The 21317-nt window shown below is 42.3% G+C and overlaps 1 protein-coding gene and 1 long non-coding RNA gene across 2 annotated transcripts in view; both read left to right on the top strand.

Moving 5' to 3' along the window:
• RWDD3 (RWD domain containing 3) overlaps nt 1-21317 on the top strand; it is a 146862-nt gene that overhangs the window by 96998 nt on the left and 28547 nt on the right. The window contains exon 7 of the mRNA XM_043521477.1: nt 1336-1377. Within this exon, the coding sequence (XP_043377412.1) occupies nt 1336-1377 (42 nt within the window). The remainder of the gene's footprint in view (nt 1-1335; nt 1378-21317) is intronic.
• Nucleotides 4332-20087, top strand: LOC122461541. Its single transcript, XR_006283488.1, has 3 exons — nt 4332-4344; nt 8699-8703; nt 19864-20087. It is a non-coding gene; the product is annotated as an uncharacterized LOC122461541 (long non-coding RNA).

The following is a 21317-nucleotide window of genomic DNA, read 5'->3' as shown; positions in this document are numbered from 1 at the left end:
AAGCCATAAATCCAGTGTCTCTGTTCAGTCCATGATTTTTAGTGTCTAGCAGAGTTATGAATTTAAGCTCCTAGGCTCGTTTTTTGAAAGTGTTGTGCAGATTTCCTTTGAAGATGAGGACTGATAGGTCAGATATAAAGTCATTGGTTTATGAAAAGTGTTCACCCACAGGTGAGTGGGGTGTTTTTTGTCGTCTTTTATCATTTTCCTGTGTGAGTTCATTTGAGAGTGTGGAGGTTTCACCCACATAGCTGCTGTTGGGGCATTTAGTGCACTGGATGAGGTACATCACATGTTGTGATAGACATGTGTCAGGCCCATGGATCTGAAAGGTGTGTTGTGGGAAGTGTTGATCATTGTAGCAGTGCAGATACGTTGGCAGGTTTTGCCTATCTGTTGTTCTGTCAGGGTCTGGTGCCACTTTGAGATGGTGTGTCCAGGTCTGTGGGGAGCTTGCTTCTGATAATGAGCTTGGTGAATATTATTAGAAAGTCATGAAATCAGATATTCACAGAAATAAAATACTATAGGAGGAATACAAGGTATTCATCTTGCAGGCATGCATCTTGTTTCCCAACACAACACTCAAAAGAAAGCCATCTCCTTCCATTCTTTCAAGACAAATGTACACAAGGGATTGCTGGGACTCAGGAACCTGAAGCTGCAACTCTCTGTCTTCATATCTTCTACTGCAGAAAGAGAGTTCAGGTTCAAGCTACTAGCTGGCAAAGCTCTTCTGCTGCCTCAGAAGTAAGTTCACATACAGGAGAGTGAGAAGGAAAAGAATTTCTTGCCACAATGAAACAAATCAGAGAGACTGCAGGATGCAGAAACCTCAGCCCTGTTTCCTCCAGGAATCCCTCACACACATCTGTCACCTGTTATGATTACAGAACTTCAGTGCTGCACCCTGACAACTCTGTCCCTCCCACTGATGAATCTGTACAAAGTTCTTTCTTTTCGGAAGACAAGATAGTGTCTCTTAGCTCTTCTCTGTTGTATGGATTAAGCAAACACATATAGCCCAGGGGATTTTGTCTGAAGCTTCCACATACAGCAAAGGAGGGGAGAAACACACTTGTAGCTTGTCAAGGAGGTAGACATGAAAAAGCAAACTAAAAAATTTAGCACAAATAGGGGACAAACCTCACAGTTTAACTTATATGCATTGCTAGTGAAGCAAACATTTCTGTGCTTAATTCTGTTTAGGGTTTTGCTTTCCAGGTTCCCTTTAAGTGCATCAGTGCTCCTTCCTTATTCTTAATGCTTGCTTTTTTTCTGCTACAGAACAGTATGTCCTTGCAGAGATATCATTGTTATCTTTCTGTGTCATAGATAACCCAGCTCTCACTCCTCACCATCAAGCCATCAGTCAAGGTAATTTGCCTCTTGTTCCTCTTTCAGTGCTTCCTTTTCATTTGCTTGTCAGGGTACTGTGTGTCCTGGGCCTCTTCTCAGTCTATTCATCCTAACCTAAGGGTGGGTTGAGATTCTCCTTTCACATTTTCCTTCTTCTTGTTGCTACATTTCGCCATCTTCCTTAGTCCTTCTCAGTATCCATCCAGTCTTTCTGACGTGTTTGCCATAATGCTGCCTTGCTTCATAATATAGCCAGTCTGATTTTTCTGAATAACTTCAGCTGCTGTTTTGAGTCCCTTCACTTTCACTTTTAGAATGGAAACCATCTTGCATTTTGTATGGCATAGCTGTCTTGAGATTTCTACAGTAACAAGAACACTGTACAGGTACTACACCAAACCTCTTTAGGTTTTCGGTAGTCACTGTGTGTGGCAGTTGGTGCGTCTCATTTCTGATGCCATCTTTGTTGTTGGACTATGTCAGTGTGTGACTTCCATCTCTCAAAACTATCTACACTTCCATACACAAATGCTGACTTTCCAGAGTGCCGGGGGGTGCTCAACCCCTGGCTTTCCCTCAGGCCCCGCCCCCACTCCACCCCTTACTCCAAGGTCCCCCGCTGCCTACGCTCTGCCCTGCCCCCACTCCACGCCTTCCCCAAAGGCCCACCCCTGCCCTGCCTCTTCCTGCTCCCACTCCACAACCTCTCCCAAGGACGCCGCATCCTCGCTCCTCCCCTCAGCTTCCTGCACGCTGTGAAGCAGCTGATTGTGGTGGGCGGGAGGCGCAGGGAGGGAGGGGGGGAGGCACTGATCTGTGGGGCCCTCCGGTGGGCGGGAGGTGCTGGGGGGGTGCAGGAAAGCTAATAGGGGGGTTGCCGGGGGTGCTTAGCACCCACCATTTTTTCCCCATGGGTGCTCTAGCCCCGGAGCACCCATGGAGTCAGTGCTTATGCTTCCATGCTTCACACAGACTTATAAAATGGGACTTGGAGAGATTACACTAATAACAAAAATATTCACTTCTGCGCTACCAGACACTATAGAGTTCCATATATTTTATTACCATAGAATGTCTCATATGCTTCAGGGCACAAGCCATCTTTTAACTAATGGAGGCTAGAAAGAAGTTTTTCCTGTGAACAGGCTATTCCCTAAATGTCTACTGCATTGTTTGTTGTACCTTCGTTTGAAGCATATGGTATTGGCCAATGTCAGAGACAGGATACTGGGCTAGATGCAGCACTGGTCTATTCTTGTGTTCCTAGTTTTGCAATATTATGCACTGCACAAGATCGTAGGTGCAATTGGCAGGGTTGGAGTTGACCGTATTCTTTGTGCATGCATGTATAATGGAGCTCAAATGGGGTGGTGCTTTTTAAAGGCATTGTCTATTTATGATTCAAAAACACTATAGCATTACTCAGTATTTGATTATGTCTGTAGAGTCCAGTATATTTCTACTGTGTATGTCTGTGATGGGGCTCACTCACCACTGTGGCGCCTTCTGCTGGCTGTCCTGGGGATTAACTCTGTTCGCCAGTGCTCCCTCCTCTGGTGGTGCCTTGCCACCGTCACTTTTGTTCCAGGACCTCTGCCACTCCCAGGACTGCAGTGTCTTCTTCAGTAAAACTGCCCTCCAGCTATGCCACACTCTGTGTTACTCCCTTCCGGGGTGACGTGCAATTTCTGTCCAGTCACTTCTATCAGTGGCAACTGCACTCCATTGTCCTGGGGCTGCTTCCCATGCGGCTCCATAACCCTCTTCTTCCCTTACCTCAGGGCCTCAGCCTGAAGGCCTTTGCAGCCAGCCAGGAGCTCTCTCTAGCTCCCCTGGTCCCTGCTTGTAGCACTGCTTTGTCCCAGGTGCTGGCACTCCTTCCTCCTTCTAGGAGCCTGTCTTCTCCCGTCAACCTCCAGTCAGCTACTGCTCTCCAGCCCTTCTTATATGAGCCTGCCTGGCCATGATTGGCTGCTTCTTTCAGCGCCTTTCTAATTGGCTGCCTCCGGCGCAGCTGCTCTGGGGCTGCTTTTAACGCCTTTTCTGCCAGTGAGGGGCAGCCGCCCTATCACAACGTTACATGAGGTTTGCAAAAAGGATCATAATAAGGTAATGTTTTCTGATTTTAGTGAAGCTAATTTTTGTTAATAAGTTACTTTGTGGTCATAATTGGAAAATGTTAGTGTTTGACTTAGGAATCAGGGATGCTGCTGCAAAGAAGTGTATAGCTGTTTTCAGTTTTGTATGCCAAACCTTGAGATCACACGACAATATGAATTATTGCATGAGAATCTACCACTTGTACAAAACTAGCAATTGTAATGAACCCTTTTTTCCTGCTTCCCCAGTTAAATTCATATATTTTTATTAATTAGTACCAGGGCTGTCCCCAGGGGTGTGTGGGGCCCTGGACAGCCCACCCCCCTTCCAGCCCAGGTCCTGCCCCACTCCACCCCTTCCCCCAATGCCCCTGCCCTGCCCCCACCCCACCTCTTCCGGCCCCTGCTCCACCCACTTCCCACCCCATTCCACCCCTTCCCTCAACCCCCGCACCTGCCTCACCTCTTTCTGGCTTCCACCCCCTCCCCCAAGTGACGCCAGGGGCCGGCGGGGTGGAGTGGGGCGGACTGGGGCCAGGTCGCTCGCTGCTGCCAGCGCCAGGCCCCCAACTAGCTCCCTTGGCTGCCCTGGACCCCGCGTCCTGAAGCGTGGCCCCCCCCGAAAGCGCGGAGACTGGGGCGGTTGCCCCAGTCCATCCTATGGACAGGATGTCTCTGATTAGTACTGTTCTCTTAGGGTGCTGTAAGCTTATACTCTTCTTTACAAACAGTGTAAGACCCATTTACTGCACCTTCTGAAGATGCAACAAAGAAGATGCAACCTGGGGTGGAGTGAGGGAGTGGGGCAAAGGTGGCTTTAAATCATTTTTAACCAGAGTGAATAAAAATTGGTAATTAAAAAAATAATTTTTTTATTTAAATCAGAGTCTTTGGATTTTATTTAAATTATATTTTTTTCTTTTTAAAAATTAACCTGTTTAAAATGAAATCTGAATTTAATATGTAATATGTGAATGCTTACATTTATTATACTTTCTTAAAACACTTAAAGATGCTGAATTCATGAGCCTATTTAAAAAAGACTTTGAGTTAAAGTTTCCTTTTCTATATAAAGAAAGAATCAAGGGCAAAAGCTTCTAACATTTGAGGTCAAGCTTTGTAAATATGGCACAATAGGTCAGCCTAAGTAACTTAAGAAACTGTTTCATTTTCAAGAGATTTAGGTGAGACTAGGAATTTAAGTTTGAGTCTCTTTCACAAAGGCATATCTGAAAAATTTCCCAGGCTGACCTGAAATCATCAATTTAATTCACTGATTATAGTTAATCCCTCTGTTTAATAAATTATGTACTTGTAATGTGAAATATGTTTATATAAGAGAAGTCTATGTATCCAAAATATTTTAAGGTTGTTTTAACACAAATAAATTTTGTGCTGTTTCATATGTTTAATTAAATTCCAGTTATTGTCCTAATGCAGCTTGACAAATCATGAGCAAAAAGTTAATGATCTAGTATATAAGCAAATGTATCATTTGCCATTTTCTATCATACTAAAAATGTACAATTAGTAAGAATCTGAAAATACTGAGTTATATTAAAAAATCATAGATACTTACAGTGTACCCTCCTAGGTAGAAAAAAGATCTACCAAATCTAGTGTAAAGGCTCTATTTTGTTGTAAATTAATGTGTTTTAATAGTTATATCAACCAGTGAGGGTTCTTTAGAAAATAACTGAAGTACAAATGGAAAAGTTAATTAAAATTGATGATTTAAATCGAGGCTTTCCACTTGGTGACTTAAATCAATCCATCCTGCTTTTGTCCTCTGGAATTGCTCTACTTCAGGGTGTACCCTTTCCTAAGCCAGGTCTGCCTATGGACTGTTCTGCTGTTCCCCTCCTGTCAACGGAATTCTCCCCCAGCCAATTGCAGGGCTTTTACATTTCCTGTATGCTACCACACACAGAGGCTGTAGTGGGAGTTACAATGTCACCTGCTGGGTTTGCAGCTAAAATCAGCTTAAAATAGACACAATCTTGTCTGAGCTTTATTTTTTTAAGGGCAGAGGTATAGTCTCTTGGAGATATTTGGGGAATTTTATTCATTCAAATTTAGCTGATTTTTATCGGGGTTAAATGAAGAAACTAGCTTTAATGGGAGTTACCTACATACATTCTCAAGCACTGAACTGAGAAAAGAGCCCACATTGTGTCTGTTTGGGGACTGTGCTAAGAAACCACATTTTTAAAGTAACTTAAATAATGTAATCACAAACATATGCGTGAAAAAGATTGGACAAATGACCAGGGAGGAGTATAAAAATATTGCTCAGGCATGCAGGAGTGAAATCAGGAAGGCCAAATCAAACTTGGAGTTGCAGCTAGCAAGAGATGTTAAGAGTAACAAGAAGGGTTTCTACAGTTATATTAGCAACAAGGTGGTGGTCAGGGAAAGTGTGGGACCCTTACTGAATGGGGGAGGCAACCTAGTGACAGAGGATGTGGAAAAAGCTAATGTACTCTGTGCTTTTTTTGCCTCTGTCTTCACGAACAAGGTCAGTTCCCAGACTACTGTACTGGGCAATACAGTATGGGGAGGAAGTGACCAGCCCTCTGTGGAGAAAGAAGTGGGTTCAGGGCTATTTAGAAAAGCTGGACGAGCACAAGTCCATGGGGCCGGATGCGTTGCATCCGAGAGTGCTAAAGGAGTTGGCAGATGTGATTGCAGAGCCATTGGCCATTGTCTTTGAAAACTCATGGCAAACCGGGGAAGTCCTGGATGACTGGAAACAGGCTAATGTAGTGCCCATCTTTAAAAAAGGGAAGAAGAAGGATCCAGGGAACTACAGGAACTCCTCACTTAAAGTCGTCCCAGTTAATGTTGTTTCGTTGTTACGTTGCTGATCAATTAGGGAACATGCTCGTTTAAAGTTGTGCAATGTCTAGCGTCTAACGCCTTCTAATGTCTGGCAGCTGCCTGCTTTGTCCACTGCTTGCAGGAAGCGCAGCCCGTTGCAGCTAGCTGGTGGGGGCTTGGAACCAGGGTGGGCCGGCAGCCCCCCCATCAGCTCCCCGCTCCCCAAAGTTCCTGGGCAGCAGCTGCCCAGCAGGCTACCAATTGCCAGCAGTTCAGATATCTCTCCCCCGACTGCCATGTGCTGCTCCTGCCCTCTGCCTTGGAGCTGCTCCCCGGAGCCTCCTGCTTGCTGTGCGGGGATGGAGGGGAAGAAAGGGAGGGTTGGGGGGGCTAATGTCAGGGTGTCCCCCTCTCCCCTGCACCCCACTTACCCCTTCCTTCTCCTTATAGAGTAGGCTGGGGACATGGACAGAGAGAGACAGAGAGAGCTTGGGGCAGCAGCTGCTGTCTCAACTTCCTGATCCACTTACAAATGAGATCAGCTTACTTAAAGGGGCAGTGCGCATCTATTTCTCTCCCACACACAGGGTGTGTGTCTCTGTCTCTTGTCTGCCATGCTTGCTGTGTCCCTGCCCTCCATTCCTGCTGCCTTGTAGTGTGAGGCTACATTAACAACAGTGTGTTAATCCTTGAGGGCTCAGCCAAACGGTAGTTCATTATTTAGCAGTAATGCATTCCCTGGGAAATATCCCACCCCCTTCCATCCTCTGACTTCACCACCTCAACCAAGCTTCACAATCATCATTGCTGTGTACAGTATTAAATTGTTTGTTTAAAACTTTTACTGTGTGTGTATATATTTATATAATATAATATATTTTGAAGCACTTAGAGGAGAGGAAAGTGATCAGGAACAGTCAGCATGGATTCACCAAGAGCAAGTCATGCCTGACTAACCTAATTGCCTTCTATGATGAGAAAACTGGCTCTGTGGATGAGGGGAAAGCAGTGGACGTGTTATTCCTTGACTTTAGCAAAGCTTTTGACTCGGTCTCCCACAGTATTCTTGCAAGCAAGTTAAAGAAGTATGGGCTGGATGAATGGACTATAAGGTGGATAGAAAGCTGGCTAGATCATCGGGCTCAACGGGTAGTGATCAATGGCTCCATGTCTAGTTGGCAGCCGGTATCAAGCGGAGTGCCTCAAGGGTCGGTCCTGGGGCCGGTTTTGTTCAATATCTTGATTAATGATCTGGAGGATGGCGTGGATTGCACCTTCAGCAAGTTTGCAGATGACACTAAACTGGGAGGAACGGTAGATACGCTGGAGGATAGGGATAGGATACAGAGGGACCTAGACAAATTAGAGGATTGGGCCAAAAGAAATCTGATGAGGTTCAACAAGGACAAGTGCAGAGTCCTGCACTTAGGACGGAAGAATCCCATGCACTGCAACAGACTAGGAACCGAGTGGCTCGGCCGCAGTTCTGCAGAAAAGGACCTAGGGGTTACAGTGGACGAGAAGCTGGATGTAAGTCAACAGTGGGCCCTTGTTGCCAAGAAGACTAACAGCAGTTTGGGCTGTATAAGTAGGAGCATTGCCTGCAGATCGAGGAATGTGATCATTCCCCTCTATTCAGCATCGGTGAGGCCTCATCTGGAGTGCCATGTCCAGTTTTGGGCCCCACACTACAAGAAGGATGTGGAATAATTGGAAAGAGTCCAGCAGAGGGCAGCAAAAATGATTAGGGGACTGGAGCACATGATTTATGAGGAGAGGCTGAGGGAACTGGGATTATTTAGTCTGCAGAAGAGAAGAATGAGGGAGGATTTGATAGCTGCTTTCAACTACCTAAAAGGGGGTTCCAAAGAGGATGGATCTAGACTGTTCTCAGTGGTAGCAGATGACAGAACAAGGAGTAATGGTCTCAAGTTGCAGTGGGGGAGGTTTAGGTTGGATGTTAGGAAAAACTTTTTCACCAGGAGGGTGGTGAAGCACTGAAATGGGTTACCTAGGGAGGTGGTGGAATCTGCTTCCTTAGAGGTTTTTAAAGTCAGGCTTGACAAAGCCCAAGCTGGGATGATTTAGTTGGGGATTGGTCCTGCTTTGAGCAGGTGATTGGACTAGATGACCTCCTGAGGTCCCTTCCAACCCTGATATTCTATGAAAAAGGAAGTAGGGGGTGCTTTTAGTAGTGAAATCCAGTGTCTCATTGAGGGTACATCTTAGAGAAGCAAAATAGGGCATAAATCCTTTTTTTTTTTTTTTAAACTTGCAGACCCTCTTTAACTCAGTGATGACCTTCTGGTACAGCACACTTGTATGAATATATATTTCCTTTGCAGACAGTGGAATTACTTTAGTTTCATGCTGATACAAGTGAATTTGACTCCGTGAAACTAGGCTGGTCTATTTTACAGTTCTGGTTCTTATGCTCTAGTACACTGCTGATACTGGGATGCAGACACCGCAAAGGAATGTTAAAATCATCCATGACGCTCTTTTAATTGAAACTGAAAATTCATTAAGCTTTTATTCAAAGCCTAGATGTTGGGCCTAAATGTTTTTGACTGGTGCCCCTTTGTGGACTTTGAAAGGTTGTTGTTACAGGATTTGTGTCCTGTTTATAGTAGAGTCTGGATTTCAGTATCTAACCGCTTGAATTCAGAGAGGAAGCATTGTTGAGTCGAAAAGGCACAAGCCTAGACAACAGGACTCCTGGGTTGTTATCAGTTATATCGCTGGCTGGCTGACTCTGGCTCAGTTTAGCAGTCCATCCCTGTTCAGTAAGCATTTATGCATGTGCGTACATAAGTCCATCCCTAAATGCTTTGCTGAATTGAGACCCATGTGAGGGCAAGTTATTTAATTCCTCTTGCCATAGTTTACCCTACCTATCAGAGGAGTATAATACCGCCTCACAGGCATGTTCTGAGGTTTAGGGTGATACCCTGGCTCTTTTGAAGTCAACGACAAAACTCCTATTTACTTCAACAGTGCCAGGACTTGAGCCTTAATGTCTGTCGGATCCTTAGATTAAAAGTACCATATAATAAATGCAAAATATTATTCTTCCCTTTTGCTGAAATGCTTATTATTGCCCCTTTCCTCAACCCATTGGTGCACCCCAGCAAAGTCCTATCTTACATTTTCTAGCTCAGTGAATCTCAGTATAGAAGACACCAGAAATTTGGTTTTGCATAGGAATTGTGATGGACAGAATAGAAAATAAAATCTCTGTAAAGGAAGTGAGGTTTTCTCCAAAAGTTTCTGATACTAATGTTATTTTTAGTATCACTGTTCAGCAGAACTGACATTAATTGTACTTGTGTGATGGCTTAGCTGTATTTACTTAGAACATGCAGTTAAAATATCTATCTGAAAGGTCAGTTCTGCATGGGATATATTATATGTGTGTGGAAAATGATAAGAACCTGCCTTTCATAAGAGACTGTTTTCTTTTGAAGCATATACATAAAATATTTTCCTATGTTTCCTTTCAGAATATACCCAGTCTTTGCAATTGTCATGCACACAATATCTCATCTGCTCTTGAAGAGTAATGATAATGTTAAAACAAATATTTTATTTACCTGTAAAAAAGCCAAACAAGTGCTCACCTTGGATGAGCGGGTAGTAGAATTTTGCAAGACTGCCTGAACCAAAACTAATCTGCCTCCTTGTTGTGGCTGGGAGGGATAATGAATGACACAGGGGTCTGGCAATAGGATATAAAGTGCCTGCCTCCTCTACAATATTGACTTGAATTCAGCCCAAATCAACAAAGCCTGAAAGTTACCCTCTGGATGCACAGTGGCTCATATTTCATGATTTGGTGATCTCAGTCCACTTCCCATTGGATACCTGTTCAGACAACAATAACTAGCCCACAGCTGGTCCTGATTACACAGCAGAGAAATTATGGATTATGACACTGATTCAGGAAAACACTTAAGCACAATCTTAAATTCATCCTTGTTCAGGAAAGCACAGGCGGTGCTTACTTTGTAATAAAAAAAGGTGCCGTGGCTCAGCCCCGGCAAGCGCTAGTACAAATTAAGCACTGGCTGGGTGGCCAGGAGAGTGGCGGCTGCTGGCCAGGCACCCAGCTCTAAAGGCGGCGCTGCCACCAGCGGCTGTGCAGAAGTAAGGGTGGCGTGGTATGGTGTATTGCCACCCTTACTTCTGTGCTGCTGCTGGAACTGCTGGTGCTGTCTTCAGAACTGGGCAGCTAGAGAATGGTGGCTGCAGGCCAGGAGGCCAGAGCTTCTGGGGCTATGAACTGCCAAGCCCTGGCACAAAGTGAGCACTGCTTTCAAGAAAAGAAGTCCTATGCGAAGCCAGTTGGACATAGTGTATGCTTAAAGTTGAACTTGTGCTTAAGTGCTGCTCTGAATCAGAATGCTTTCCTGGATCAGGGCCTGAATGGACCAGACACTGAATTATCCATTCTTTCCTATACCTTACCCCTGCAAATTAGGAACACACTGGGGGTCAGAATGTGGGAGCTTGTACTGCCACTACCTGTGATGTAACAGTTCTGTGGCACAGGAGGGAATTCAGAGTCTAAGATCACCAATCTGGTACGTTTCACAGGCATTATTATTTCCCATTATTTCCTCTTTACCTCATCAGTGAGTCTCTTCTTCCCTTTATTCCCTGAAGTCACCTAGCTGGACAGTTTGTGATTCATGACACAATTTCCTGAAACTTTTTTTTAACTTCTTAAAATATATAAATATTGTGTGTTATTCTCTGTGTGTGTGTGTTTTTATTAGCAGACATTGCAATTTCACCACAGCATTTTCAATGGAGTTGAAATTAACATATGGACCTGTCAGCATTCCTCACTCAGCAAAACTCCCAAATGACTTCAATGAGAGTTTTGTGTTAAGGAAAAGTTAGTATATGTGACTCCATTTTGGTTTGGGGCCCTCCATTGTCTAAAAGCAAGCACATCATGCACCAGGAGGAGTGTTCCTTAGATACTGCATTCCTGTGAAAACCCTCCCCCTTGTTTCCAGCCTGTCTCGACTCCCGGTTTCTGTTCTTTGGCTGTTCCTAACTCCCTGCCTCCTGGCCTCGTGATGTGGGCCCCCCATCCTGATAAGAAAGGTTACTGATGCATTGCTTTAGGACCATGTTGGGTAGTTGAAGTAATAGTTTAGCACGGGGAATGTACCTAGCAGGGATAGGTGGTAGATAAGGAAAGGGTTTGTCTATTGGCTAAGGTTTCCAATGCATGAGGGCAACATGCTTTGCTAAAAGGTATATAATCTTTGTATAACCTGCATTCGGGGTCCCCTTCTGACTAGCAGGGGGGCACCACGCTCGAGCATAATAAACTTCATATCTTTGGGAACTCTGCGGTTGTGGGCTTTGTTCGTGTGCCTCAGCCTAGACTCGAACTGCGCACGACCGATCAAGTATAATTCACAGCATTTGTGAGGAGTGCTGAGTGGGGACCATCATTCGTTTACTTCCTTGGTTTCTCCATTGGACTCACTGATATCAACACGGTGAATAGTATTTGTTAAATCTTGTTGCAGGTCCAGCAAGTGATACTCTTGCAAGTTGATGTTTCTCTAATTGTGGGGGTGGGCAGGGGAAGGAAAATCCTAAATTGCACTCCCTTCAGAGATCTATCTAATATGTATCTAGAATCTGCAAGAAATTCTCAATCACATTGTAACAATGTTAGTTGTGACTATGCTTTTCAAAATAAGATTATTTCAAGAGTTTTTTTTAAGAGGATCAAGTTCCTTTCATATTTTGTTACTTAGAATTACTAGCTATGATATTGTAATGAATTGACCTGTGTGTGTATAGGAAGATCTTGCAAGTAGTGAGACTATAGTAAGGTTGTATCAGAATTTTCTGTTTTATGGGATCTGTATCTCGGTGTCCCACTTGGTTTTTTTTGTAACCCTATTTTGTAAACATGCCATAGATAATTTGAACCAAATTTCAGCCACTAATTAATATGAATATGGAATGATCTCCAATGTGTATTTTTGGTATGGATATTTAGGAATTTTGGGAAAACTAGAATAGCCTATGTATCGAAAATCCTATTTTTTCCACATAGCATACCTTCACTGCCCCCAGCTGCTGCCTAATATTGTGATATCAGAGATACTGAGCCACTCATCATTACTGCCCTCCAGTTCATATGCATACCTTGGAAGAGTCACTGTTCCTCTGGTTGTCATGGCAGTGGCTGTCTTTGATAACTGATTTACCTCAGACAGCTGTGACGTGACTACAAAGAAGGGTCACAGGAGGAACTGCAATGAAACAGACTGGATTTAGATAAGATCCTGCTGTGCTCCTTTAGGTTTGTGTTGTGGTAAATTACACTGTTTCTTTTTAAAGGGTAGATGGTTTGATTGTTACTTTCCTCAAAAAGCGTTTATTGACAATAAGATAGAAGGGTTACTTTTCATGCGCATTGATTATATGCTTCTTACAAATTGGGGACTGTGGGTTTCTTGAGTGTTTGCCTTTTTTTAAAATGGGAAATTATAACTGAAGCGTTTAATCCAATTTAATTAGTTTCACCATATTGGTCAGCATGGCACTGAGTGGTCAAATATGGAATGTTGCAAAGATAACAATGGGAATAAAATAAAAATTGAAAAGAATGTTAGTTAAGGTTGCTGTCATCAGTAAACTAAACCATGAAAAGTTAGGGAATACAAAGAGAAGGATTAAAAGGTTGTATAGTTAAGCACTCTCAAGTTAGGAAATGACAGAATGAACATTAGCCATGGAACCTTAATTTGGCCCCTTTATACATATGCATTATGATACTGTCTTTAACTACACACAGAAATTACTAGCTGTGAAAAGTTTGTTTTAAGTAACTTGCCCAGGATCACACAGGAACTTGGTGGCTTAGTCAAAGTTGCCAGGATGGCATTCAACTGCTGTAATCATGAGACCATCCTTTTCCTTCCTGCAATTCACTGCAAATCTTCCAACTACCACAATAAATGAGGCAGAGGTCCTGCAGACAAGACTCCTTTGCTAAACAACCCTGATTCACCCACAAAACAGATCTGTCCTGTGAACTGAATGAACCAAGGATCCTGTGCTTGTATATACATATAAAAATAATGTAATTAAAGACTGTGTCATAATGCAAACTCACGAGGTTGCATAGGGAACATTCATTTGCCATTTCCTAACTTGAGTGCTTGATACCACAACCTTTTAATTCTTTTTATTCCTTAAAGTTGTATTTCCTAACTTTTTTTTACAGTTTATTTATGAGTATCCTTAACTAAGGTTAAACAAAAGGTTTTTTTTGTGAAATAACACATGTACTTCATTGCCCTCTACTGTGGCTATTGTAAGTAGCATATTAATAACTGTGAAGTCCTAGATCACCACAGATTTGAGCACGGGTTGTTGGAAGTTCTAAGTTCAATCCATTTTTACAGTTTCTTGAATTCTTAGGAGCATGTTCTTTCCTCAATTCCTTTTTGTAGCTCCCTCTATTATCAATAGATTTGGGCCTTAAGTAAATACTTTTAATTTGCTTAGTGATTACTTCAGATCAAAATAACAAGAGTTGGCAACAAATAATAGGTCCAGCCAAGATTTGTTTATGGTTTTAGTTAAAATAACAAATAAATAGGCAGGCTGAAGTGTTTTGTAATGCTTTTTAAAAGAGCATTAGAAATTCAAGAGAAAAAATACAAGAGGCCACTTTTAGCAAATAGGTGCTCTAAGATAAGACCTTATTGATACCGAAAGAAATTCTGTCTTGTTTTTCCCCCTTCTCTTTTCCTTTTTTAGTTGGTTCTCTTGCAGTTTTCTTGCCTATGTCTCTCATGCTGCCCATATGTGAGTGAATGTTTTCAAGAATTATTTTTGTCCCTTGCCCCCAAGATCATGTGGATGCACTTGAAAGATTTGGTAAACAGGGTAAGGCCTCTTCTGCATCTGAAATTGGAGAAGTTTAAATGCTACTGCCATCCTTCCATACGCCTTTTTATTTTTATTAGCTCTTAACTCCTTTTTGGACTGTATTATTGTGAATAATCCATTCATGCCTGTGAGGCTGATACTGGGTTGGCAATGGTGTGTAGTGGCATATTTTGCTAAGGCAGGTAAGGCCTGGTTTCTCATCTGAAATCAGATCGTGGATGCTGCTGCTTTGTGGATGCTGACTTTCTGTTCTTCAGCAAAAGTTTGAACTTCTTATCTCCTGCTACATAGGCTGTTGGTGCAGTGGGCAAAGATTTTGTCAGAGAATGGATGGTAAATGCTGGATGCTAGGGCCAAACCTGCTGGTTCTCCTGCTTGAATGGTGTTTCCACATGCCCGTTAGAACTGGGATTTTGGGACTGGGGTTCTAGTTGTCTTAATGGTGTTGTGATTCCACTCTGCCATATTCCCAGCGTGTCACAAAGCTGCTCAGTCCCTTTGGGTAGAGTATTGGCATGATGACACAAGAGTGTGCCTGGGTAGTGCTGTGGCGTATGCAAGCACAGAAGCATTCTTATTTCTGTACCTTGCCAGGACACTGCACTCTCTGTTCAATTCAATGTCCCTTTCCTGTGTGGCAGCTGTGGCACCCACTTACAGTGTTGAGATTGTGGAGGCTAGTTGCTGAAAGTCTGAGGGTAGGCGCGCTTCTTTTCCCCTCTTTTGCTGGGTTCTTCCTAATTCCTTCTAATGACTTACTGAGTTTCAGTGGGGTGGGGGAAGCGTGAATATAGTGACCAAAGTATTGTTTAATTTTAAGTAGAAAGCATTTAGAGGAAAGGATTTTAAAACAGCCGACACCCATCTATCTTATGTGTAAGATACTGTCCCTGATCGTGTAGGCAGGCCTGATTTCTTCAGACACCTCAACAGGTGCTTGTGTCAATCTAAATAGTTTCATAGTTGCAAATAATCCCATTTTATCCAGCCAGACTCTTTCTGATCTTCTGGTTGTTATCTCAGATGTAGGGTTGTGGGATTTTTGGTAATCTAGTAAAATGGTTTTAAACAGTTCCCAATTATTACTTACATTTTTCTATTTAAATTCTTTCTTTCCTCCAGGTGAATTGGTTCATAGTTGTTTTCAGTTGTGAAATTTGCCCTCTGAAATCACCAAGGTACATCTACTACTGGTTTGGACTTCATTCTATAATCAAGAGCACAGATTTCAGATTAGTCTTCAAACTCTGAACTCTATGAGGTTCTGCTCTCACTGGATCTGTATAGTTGGCTTGGTGTGTGCTTTCGCATGTTTTTAGGCTATGTTTATACAGGGGGTTGCTTGTTTGTTTTAATGTCCTTTTACTAGTTGGTGTGTGTGTTCCTTGTTCTAATTCTTCTTGTCTTCTCTTCACAAACTAAAGTTGTCCATCAGGGTTGTCATGGCACTGCTGGATAAAACCTGGAATGTGGGAATGTAATAGGATTCTGGCCCTTTAATGGGGCTGTAGGGCAAATATGGGCCCCCATTCCTGGCTCAGCACTGAATAAGAGTTTTGGGACATGTAGTTCCTCAAGAGGCTGTAGGAACTTTATGCTGGAGTGCAAAGCATGCTGGGAAGGAGGCTAAGGAAATAAGAGTTTACTGTTTTTCAGTGAGCGAGAGAGAGATTGCAGTGGTTATTCCTCTGATAGTGAGTGAGAGAGTGAGTGTGCAAGTGAATGCATGCCTTGAAGAGAGCCAGGCTATGCTAGGGATCCCAGGAAACACCCTGGGAATGAATATGCATTGGGTCTCTGCTTAATCTGCGGAAGGAAAAGATGCTGAGTGGGTAGGAGCTATTGGTGTCTCTGTAAATAAGAACCTCGGGTTTAGGAATGTGACAACAGCAGATACCTGCAGAGAACAGCCAGCAGGTGCTGTGAGATAGAGCTGGGAGGCCTGGAAATGGGAGATGAAAGTGACTCTGCCAATTGAAGTAGAGCTTGCAGAACACCTGGGTTGGGATTCAGTGTCCTTTGAGGGCTGAGAATTGTGGCTTCCAGAAGAGTGAAAGAGGGAGTCAGTCCCCTCTGCAGTCAAGTGGGAGACCAGGGCAGAGAGCCTGGAAGCTGAGCAGTTGAAAAGTTAACTGAGGATTGTTTAATTTGGGCCCTGTCTCAAAGAGAAGAATTTTGGGGAGCCCAGTTACTCTAAGGAGTGAGAGTCATACTGACTCTAGGGGCGTGACTGTGCCTTGGAAAGAGGTTAGAGCTCTTGATTTGTGCTTCTTTTTGGATTTCCTTCCACATCTGTTGCATATTAATGAAAAATAAAAAGGTATGTTCTAAGGATTTTTCCTTTATTTTAGTGTGAAAGAGAAATCTAGCATCACAAAACAGGTGCTTTTTCTTTTCAGTCCCTGTTTTTATTGGTACATTTTTACTCTGATTACCCTTTCAGTGGAAAAGTCTTGCTTGTTAGTTGAATTAAGGCAATAGTGAATCAAAAGGTTTGCTATCATCAAGTTGACCCATATCAGCCAGTTGTATTACTTTAATTTATCCACATGACCTCTTGCTGTCAGATGACAGCCTTCTTATACACTAAGCTATTTGTAGTGGAAGGGTGCTGTGAGGGGAAGAAAAAATTGCCACTCGCCTAGAATGTGAATTGTAAAATGCTTTCCCAGAACTGTCCATTCTTAATTTCCTGTGTTGTTCAGTCTGTTAGAAGCATCTCTGGTGAAAAGTCAATATGATCTATGTTGCTGTTTCAAAACAAATGCCTCTTTGTCCTGTAAGGTTATGTATTCTTTCAGCTTTCAAGTAATTCTGCCAGGAAAGAAAAGAAAATTAAATGGCATTTCTGTCTTCTTTTTGTTTACATGTTGTTTTCCCCTCTTGTGAGAGCAGAAACTCTTGTGCACACTCTCTCTCTCTCTCTCTCTCTCTCTCTTACACACACACACACACTCCTTTTTTTAAAAGAACTTTTTTTAAATACATGGTTTTTATAATGGTAATATTATACAAAAATACAGTGTGTGTAAATCAGTGGTGACAGTCAACTTGGAGTGCGCAAATGGTTTTATTGAAAATTGTTGTTCGTTTGTAAAGTGAGGTGTTTCTAAGACCTTTGTGTTCATTGTTGGATTTGTTTAGATGAAGCTTTTGTTTCCAAGAGTTAGTGGTCTTGATGTGCTGACACAAGTAACTGAGGAGTTTGGGTTTTTTGTTCTTGTTTTTTGAGTTTTCTCTTTATTTAAACACAGTACTATTTCATGATCCTAAAACACCAGGGTAGACTAGAACTATAATGTGTAGATGAGGTAGGTGGATATACTTAGCTAACTGCTGATTGGACAAAACTGCTAATTACTGGTAACTTATCTTAAACGTAAGGCTGAGCTCAAGGAGGTCATAATTAATAATGTGAAACTTGGAGGGAAAAGATGTGTCCTAGAACTTACCAGCTGACCTGTTTTGGACACACCACCGTGCACTGTCTTTGTAAATTGGAGGTACTCTGTCCTATCAGAACAACTCACCACTGGAATAATTGCTTAGTATGCATACTCCAGAGCAGTGCTTAATTTGTAATGAAAGGGGTGCCAGGGTTCAAGCAATTAGGTGCTGGGGCTTAAGCAACTTTTTTACATTCATAATTGATGCAGCAAGCCCAGAGGTGCTAGAGCTATGAACTGCCAAGCTTAGAGTTGCTGGGGCTCAGCCCTGGCAAGCCCTGACACAAATTAAACCCTGCTCCAGAGTAATAATCCAACTAAAGGTGGTGGTGGAGGGGAGGTTCCATTGGTTGATCTGCTCCTCACTACCTGGGATTGTCTGGTGGCAGTCAGATGGACCCTCTTCCCACAAACCACTAGAAAAGTGGCCAAAGCCAGCAAGTACAAATAGCTTCTTGTTTTCTGTGGGACTTTGGACTCCATTCAAAAGGGGCAGGGCCATGACCCTGCTCATCTCCTCCCCTCATGCTGCATTCTCCTAAGGAGTGACATAGCAGCTGTACTGCCAGAAGTGCTGGAAAGCATTATTTCCATGAGCCAAAATGCTTCCCACTGGCCTGGTACGGCTCCGCATTGTCCCACATGTGCCTATGCCTAGTTGGCACAGTGTGGTATTAAGCCTTATATAACATGTTCTGCTTTCTAGTCTATTCTGACCTAAGCCATTTTCTTTGCCTCTTTTTATGACTGCATCACTAGCCTTAACTATTTTAGTTTTGGTGTCCTCAAGCTGATGGATTCTCAAGATTGTTTTTTCTCAGTCAAGCTCTCGTTCTCATTCCACTCACATCTATCTATAAGGTGGCCTTTCCCTATGTACATCTATCAACTACAGTGGATCTCCACAAACACTAAATCATAATGCTATAATCAGGTCTATGGTGCTCTGTACAGCAACAAGCAACCAAGCTGGGTAAAGGTACATTTTTAAAAGCTGAATCATACAAAGTAAAAAAAATACTTCAGCTGGAGAGTAAAGTATTGGGTTGTCAAGAAAAAGGCATACCACATGCTTTCCAAAATATATGAAAACATTGTTCATCTCTGACTGGAGACTTTAGATCTGAAACCTGGAATTCTTTCCCTGCATGACTTTCACCTGAACTTTATGTGCACTTCATGTATGTTATACCTTTATATTTTGTACACACATAGTATTACTTTGTTAGCAGATTGTTTGCTTACTGGATGTTATGATGTTTTAGTTCCTGCCAGTCTGTTACGACTTGCTTTGGGTATGTGCTATTGTCTATGTTTTGTTTGAAAAGGAAATCAGTAAAATAACATAAGTGCTCACTCCTTTCTGCTTGAAGTTCAGCATCATATATTCTTCTTTGGCAGAAGTTTTTAGCTCTCATTTCTGTCATCTCATTGTTTTTATAATTTTGTACATATTTAGGTTGGCAGTAGCACAAATGAATTCTTCCTTGTTGAATTATGGGAGAAGAAAAGCACACGGTTTGGTATAATCATGTTGGCATATTACTCGGTTTTAAGGGCTCAGTCACTCTCTCAGCAACTCTCACTAGTTTATATAATGGTTTGCTAGTACACTGAGATGTTGCAGTGGAAGGTTTCAGAGGAGGAAAAGATCACTGTTTGCCTAGAATGTGAAACATAAAATACCTTCCCTAAGCAGTTCATTGGTAACTGCGTTCAGACTTCCAGCTAAAAAGACCTTATGATCTACACTGCTGTTTTTAAGAAAGGGTCTTTGTGTTCTGTAAAATGTGTTCTTTAGATTCAGAAATAATCCCACCAGAAAGTAAAAGTCAATGAAAAGACAAGGAAAAGAGAGAGGACAAAATGAGAGAAACCAGTTAAAATGATACATTTTAACCATACACCAGCTCTTTACAAACTCACATTATTTTCCAACTAGAAGAACAAAACATTCAAAAGCTATTGCATTCTTCTGTCAATTATTTTCCAACTAGAAGAACAAAACATTCAAAAGCTATTGCATTCTTCTGTCAATGGTGTCTTGACATACCTCATTACCACCTCTTCATAATTAAATGAATTAAGACAGACATACTTGGGTAGTCCAGTGATGGACATGCTATAGAAACCTATCAAAGTTAAACATGGAGCACAAATCTAATAAGGGCTTCAAGACACACACGCATGCTGTAAGGCATCAGTACCAGATGGCTGGCAGATAGCTAATGTGATGCCGATTTTTAAAAAAGGCTTCAGAGGTGATCCTGGCAATTAAAGGCCAGTAAGCCTAGCTTTAGTACCAGGCAAAGTAGTTGATACTATAGTAAAGAACATAATCATCAGACACATAGATGAACACCATGTGTTGGGGAATAGTCAACATGACTTTTGAAAAGGGAAATCATGCCTCACCAATCTACTAAATTTTTTTGAGGGGGTCAACAAACATAGGGACAAAGGTGATCCAGTGGATATAAGTGTACTTGGACTTTTAGAAAGCCTTTGACAAGGTCCCTCACCAGTGGCTCTTAAGCAAAGTAGGCAATCATAGGATCACAGTGGAGACCCTCTCATGGACCAGTAACTGTTTAAAAGATAGGAAACAAAGGATAGGAATAAATGGTCAGCTGTCACAGTGGAGAGAGGTAAACAGTGGTGTCCCCCAGGGGTCTGTACTGGGCCCAGAACTGTTCAACATATTCATAAGTGATCTGGAAAAAGGGGTAAACAATGAGGTGGTAAAATTTGTAGATGACACAAAATTACTCAAGATAGTTAAGTCCAAAGCAGACTGCAAAGAGTTACAAAAGAGTCTCTCAAAACTGGATGACTGGGCAACAAAATGGCAGATGAACTTCAGTGTTGATAAATGCAAAGTAATGCCTTTTGGAAAACATCATCCCAACTATACATATAAAATGATGGCATCTATATTAGCCGTTACCACTCAAGAAAGAGATCATGGAGTCATCATGTATAGTTCTCTGAAAACATCTGTTCAGTGTGCAGCTGCAGACCAAAAATCTAACAATGTTAGGAACCATTAGAAAAGGGATAGATAATAAGACAGAAAATATCATAATGCCACTTTACAAATCCATGGTACTCCCCTACCTTAAGCACTGTGTTCAGTTCTGGTCACCCCATCTCAAAAAAGGCATATTAGAATTGGAAAAATACAGAGAAGGGCAACAAAAATGATTAGGGGTATGGAACAGCTACCATATGAGGAGAGATTAAAAAGACTGGAATTGCTCAGCTTGGAAAAGAGATGACTGAGGGGGGATATGATAGAGGTCTATAAAATCATGAATGGTATGGAGAAATGAATAAGGAAGTGTTAGTTACCCCTTCACACAACACACGAATCAGGGTCACGCAGTGAAATTAATTAGGCAACAGGTTTAATACAGACATAAGGAAGTACCTCGTCACACAATGCACAGTCAACCTGTGGAACTTGTTGCCGTGGGTGCTGTAAAGACCAAAAGTATAACAGGGTTCAAAAAAGGCCTGAGTGCACAACATTGCCTATGCAGGACCACGGGAGCTGCTGCAAGCACAAAACTTTGGAAAACCATCGTGCTTATTTAATTATGAATTTAGGAACTCAACTTTTGGCTTCCTATTTGGGAAATTCTTATCCACAATTATT

Source organism: Chelonia mydas, chromosome 8, assembly GCF_015237465.2.
Source record: "Chelonia mydas isolate rCheMyd1 chromosome 8, rCheMyd1.pri.v2, whole genome shotgun sequence".
NCBI classification, from domain to species: domain Eukaryota; kingdom Metazoa; phylum Chordata; order Testudines; family Cheloniidae; genus Chelonia; species Chelonia mydas.
This window is presented reverse-complemented; position numbering and strand designations above follow the sequence as displayed.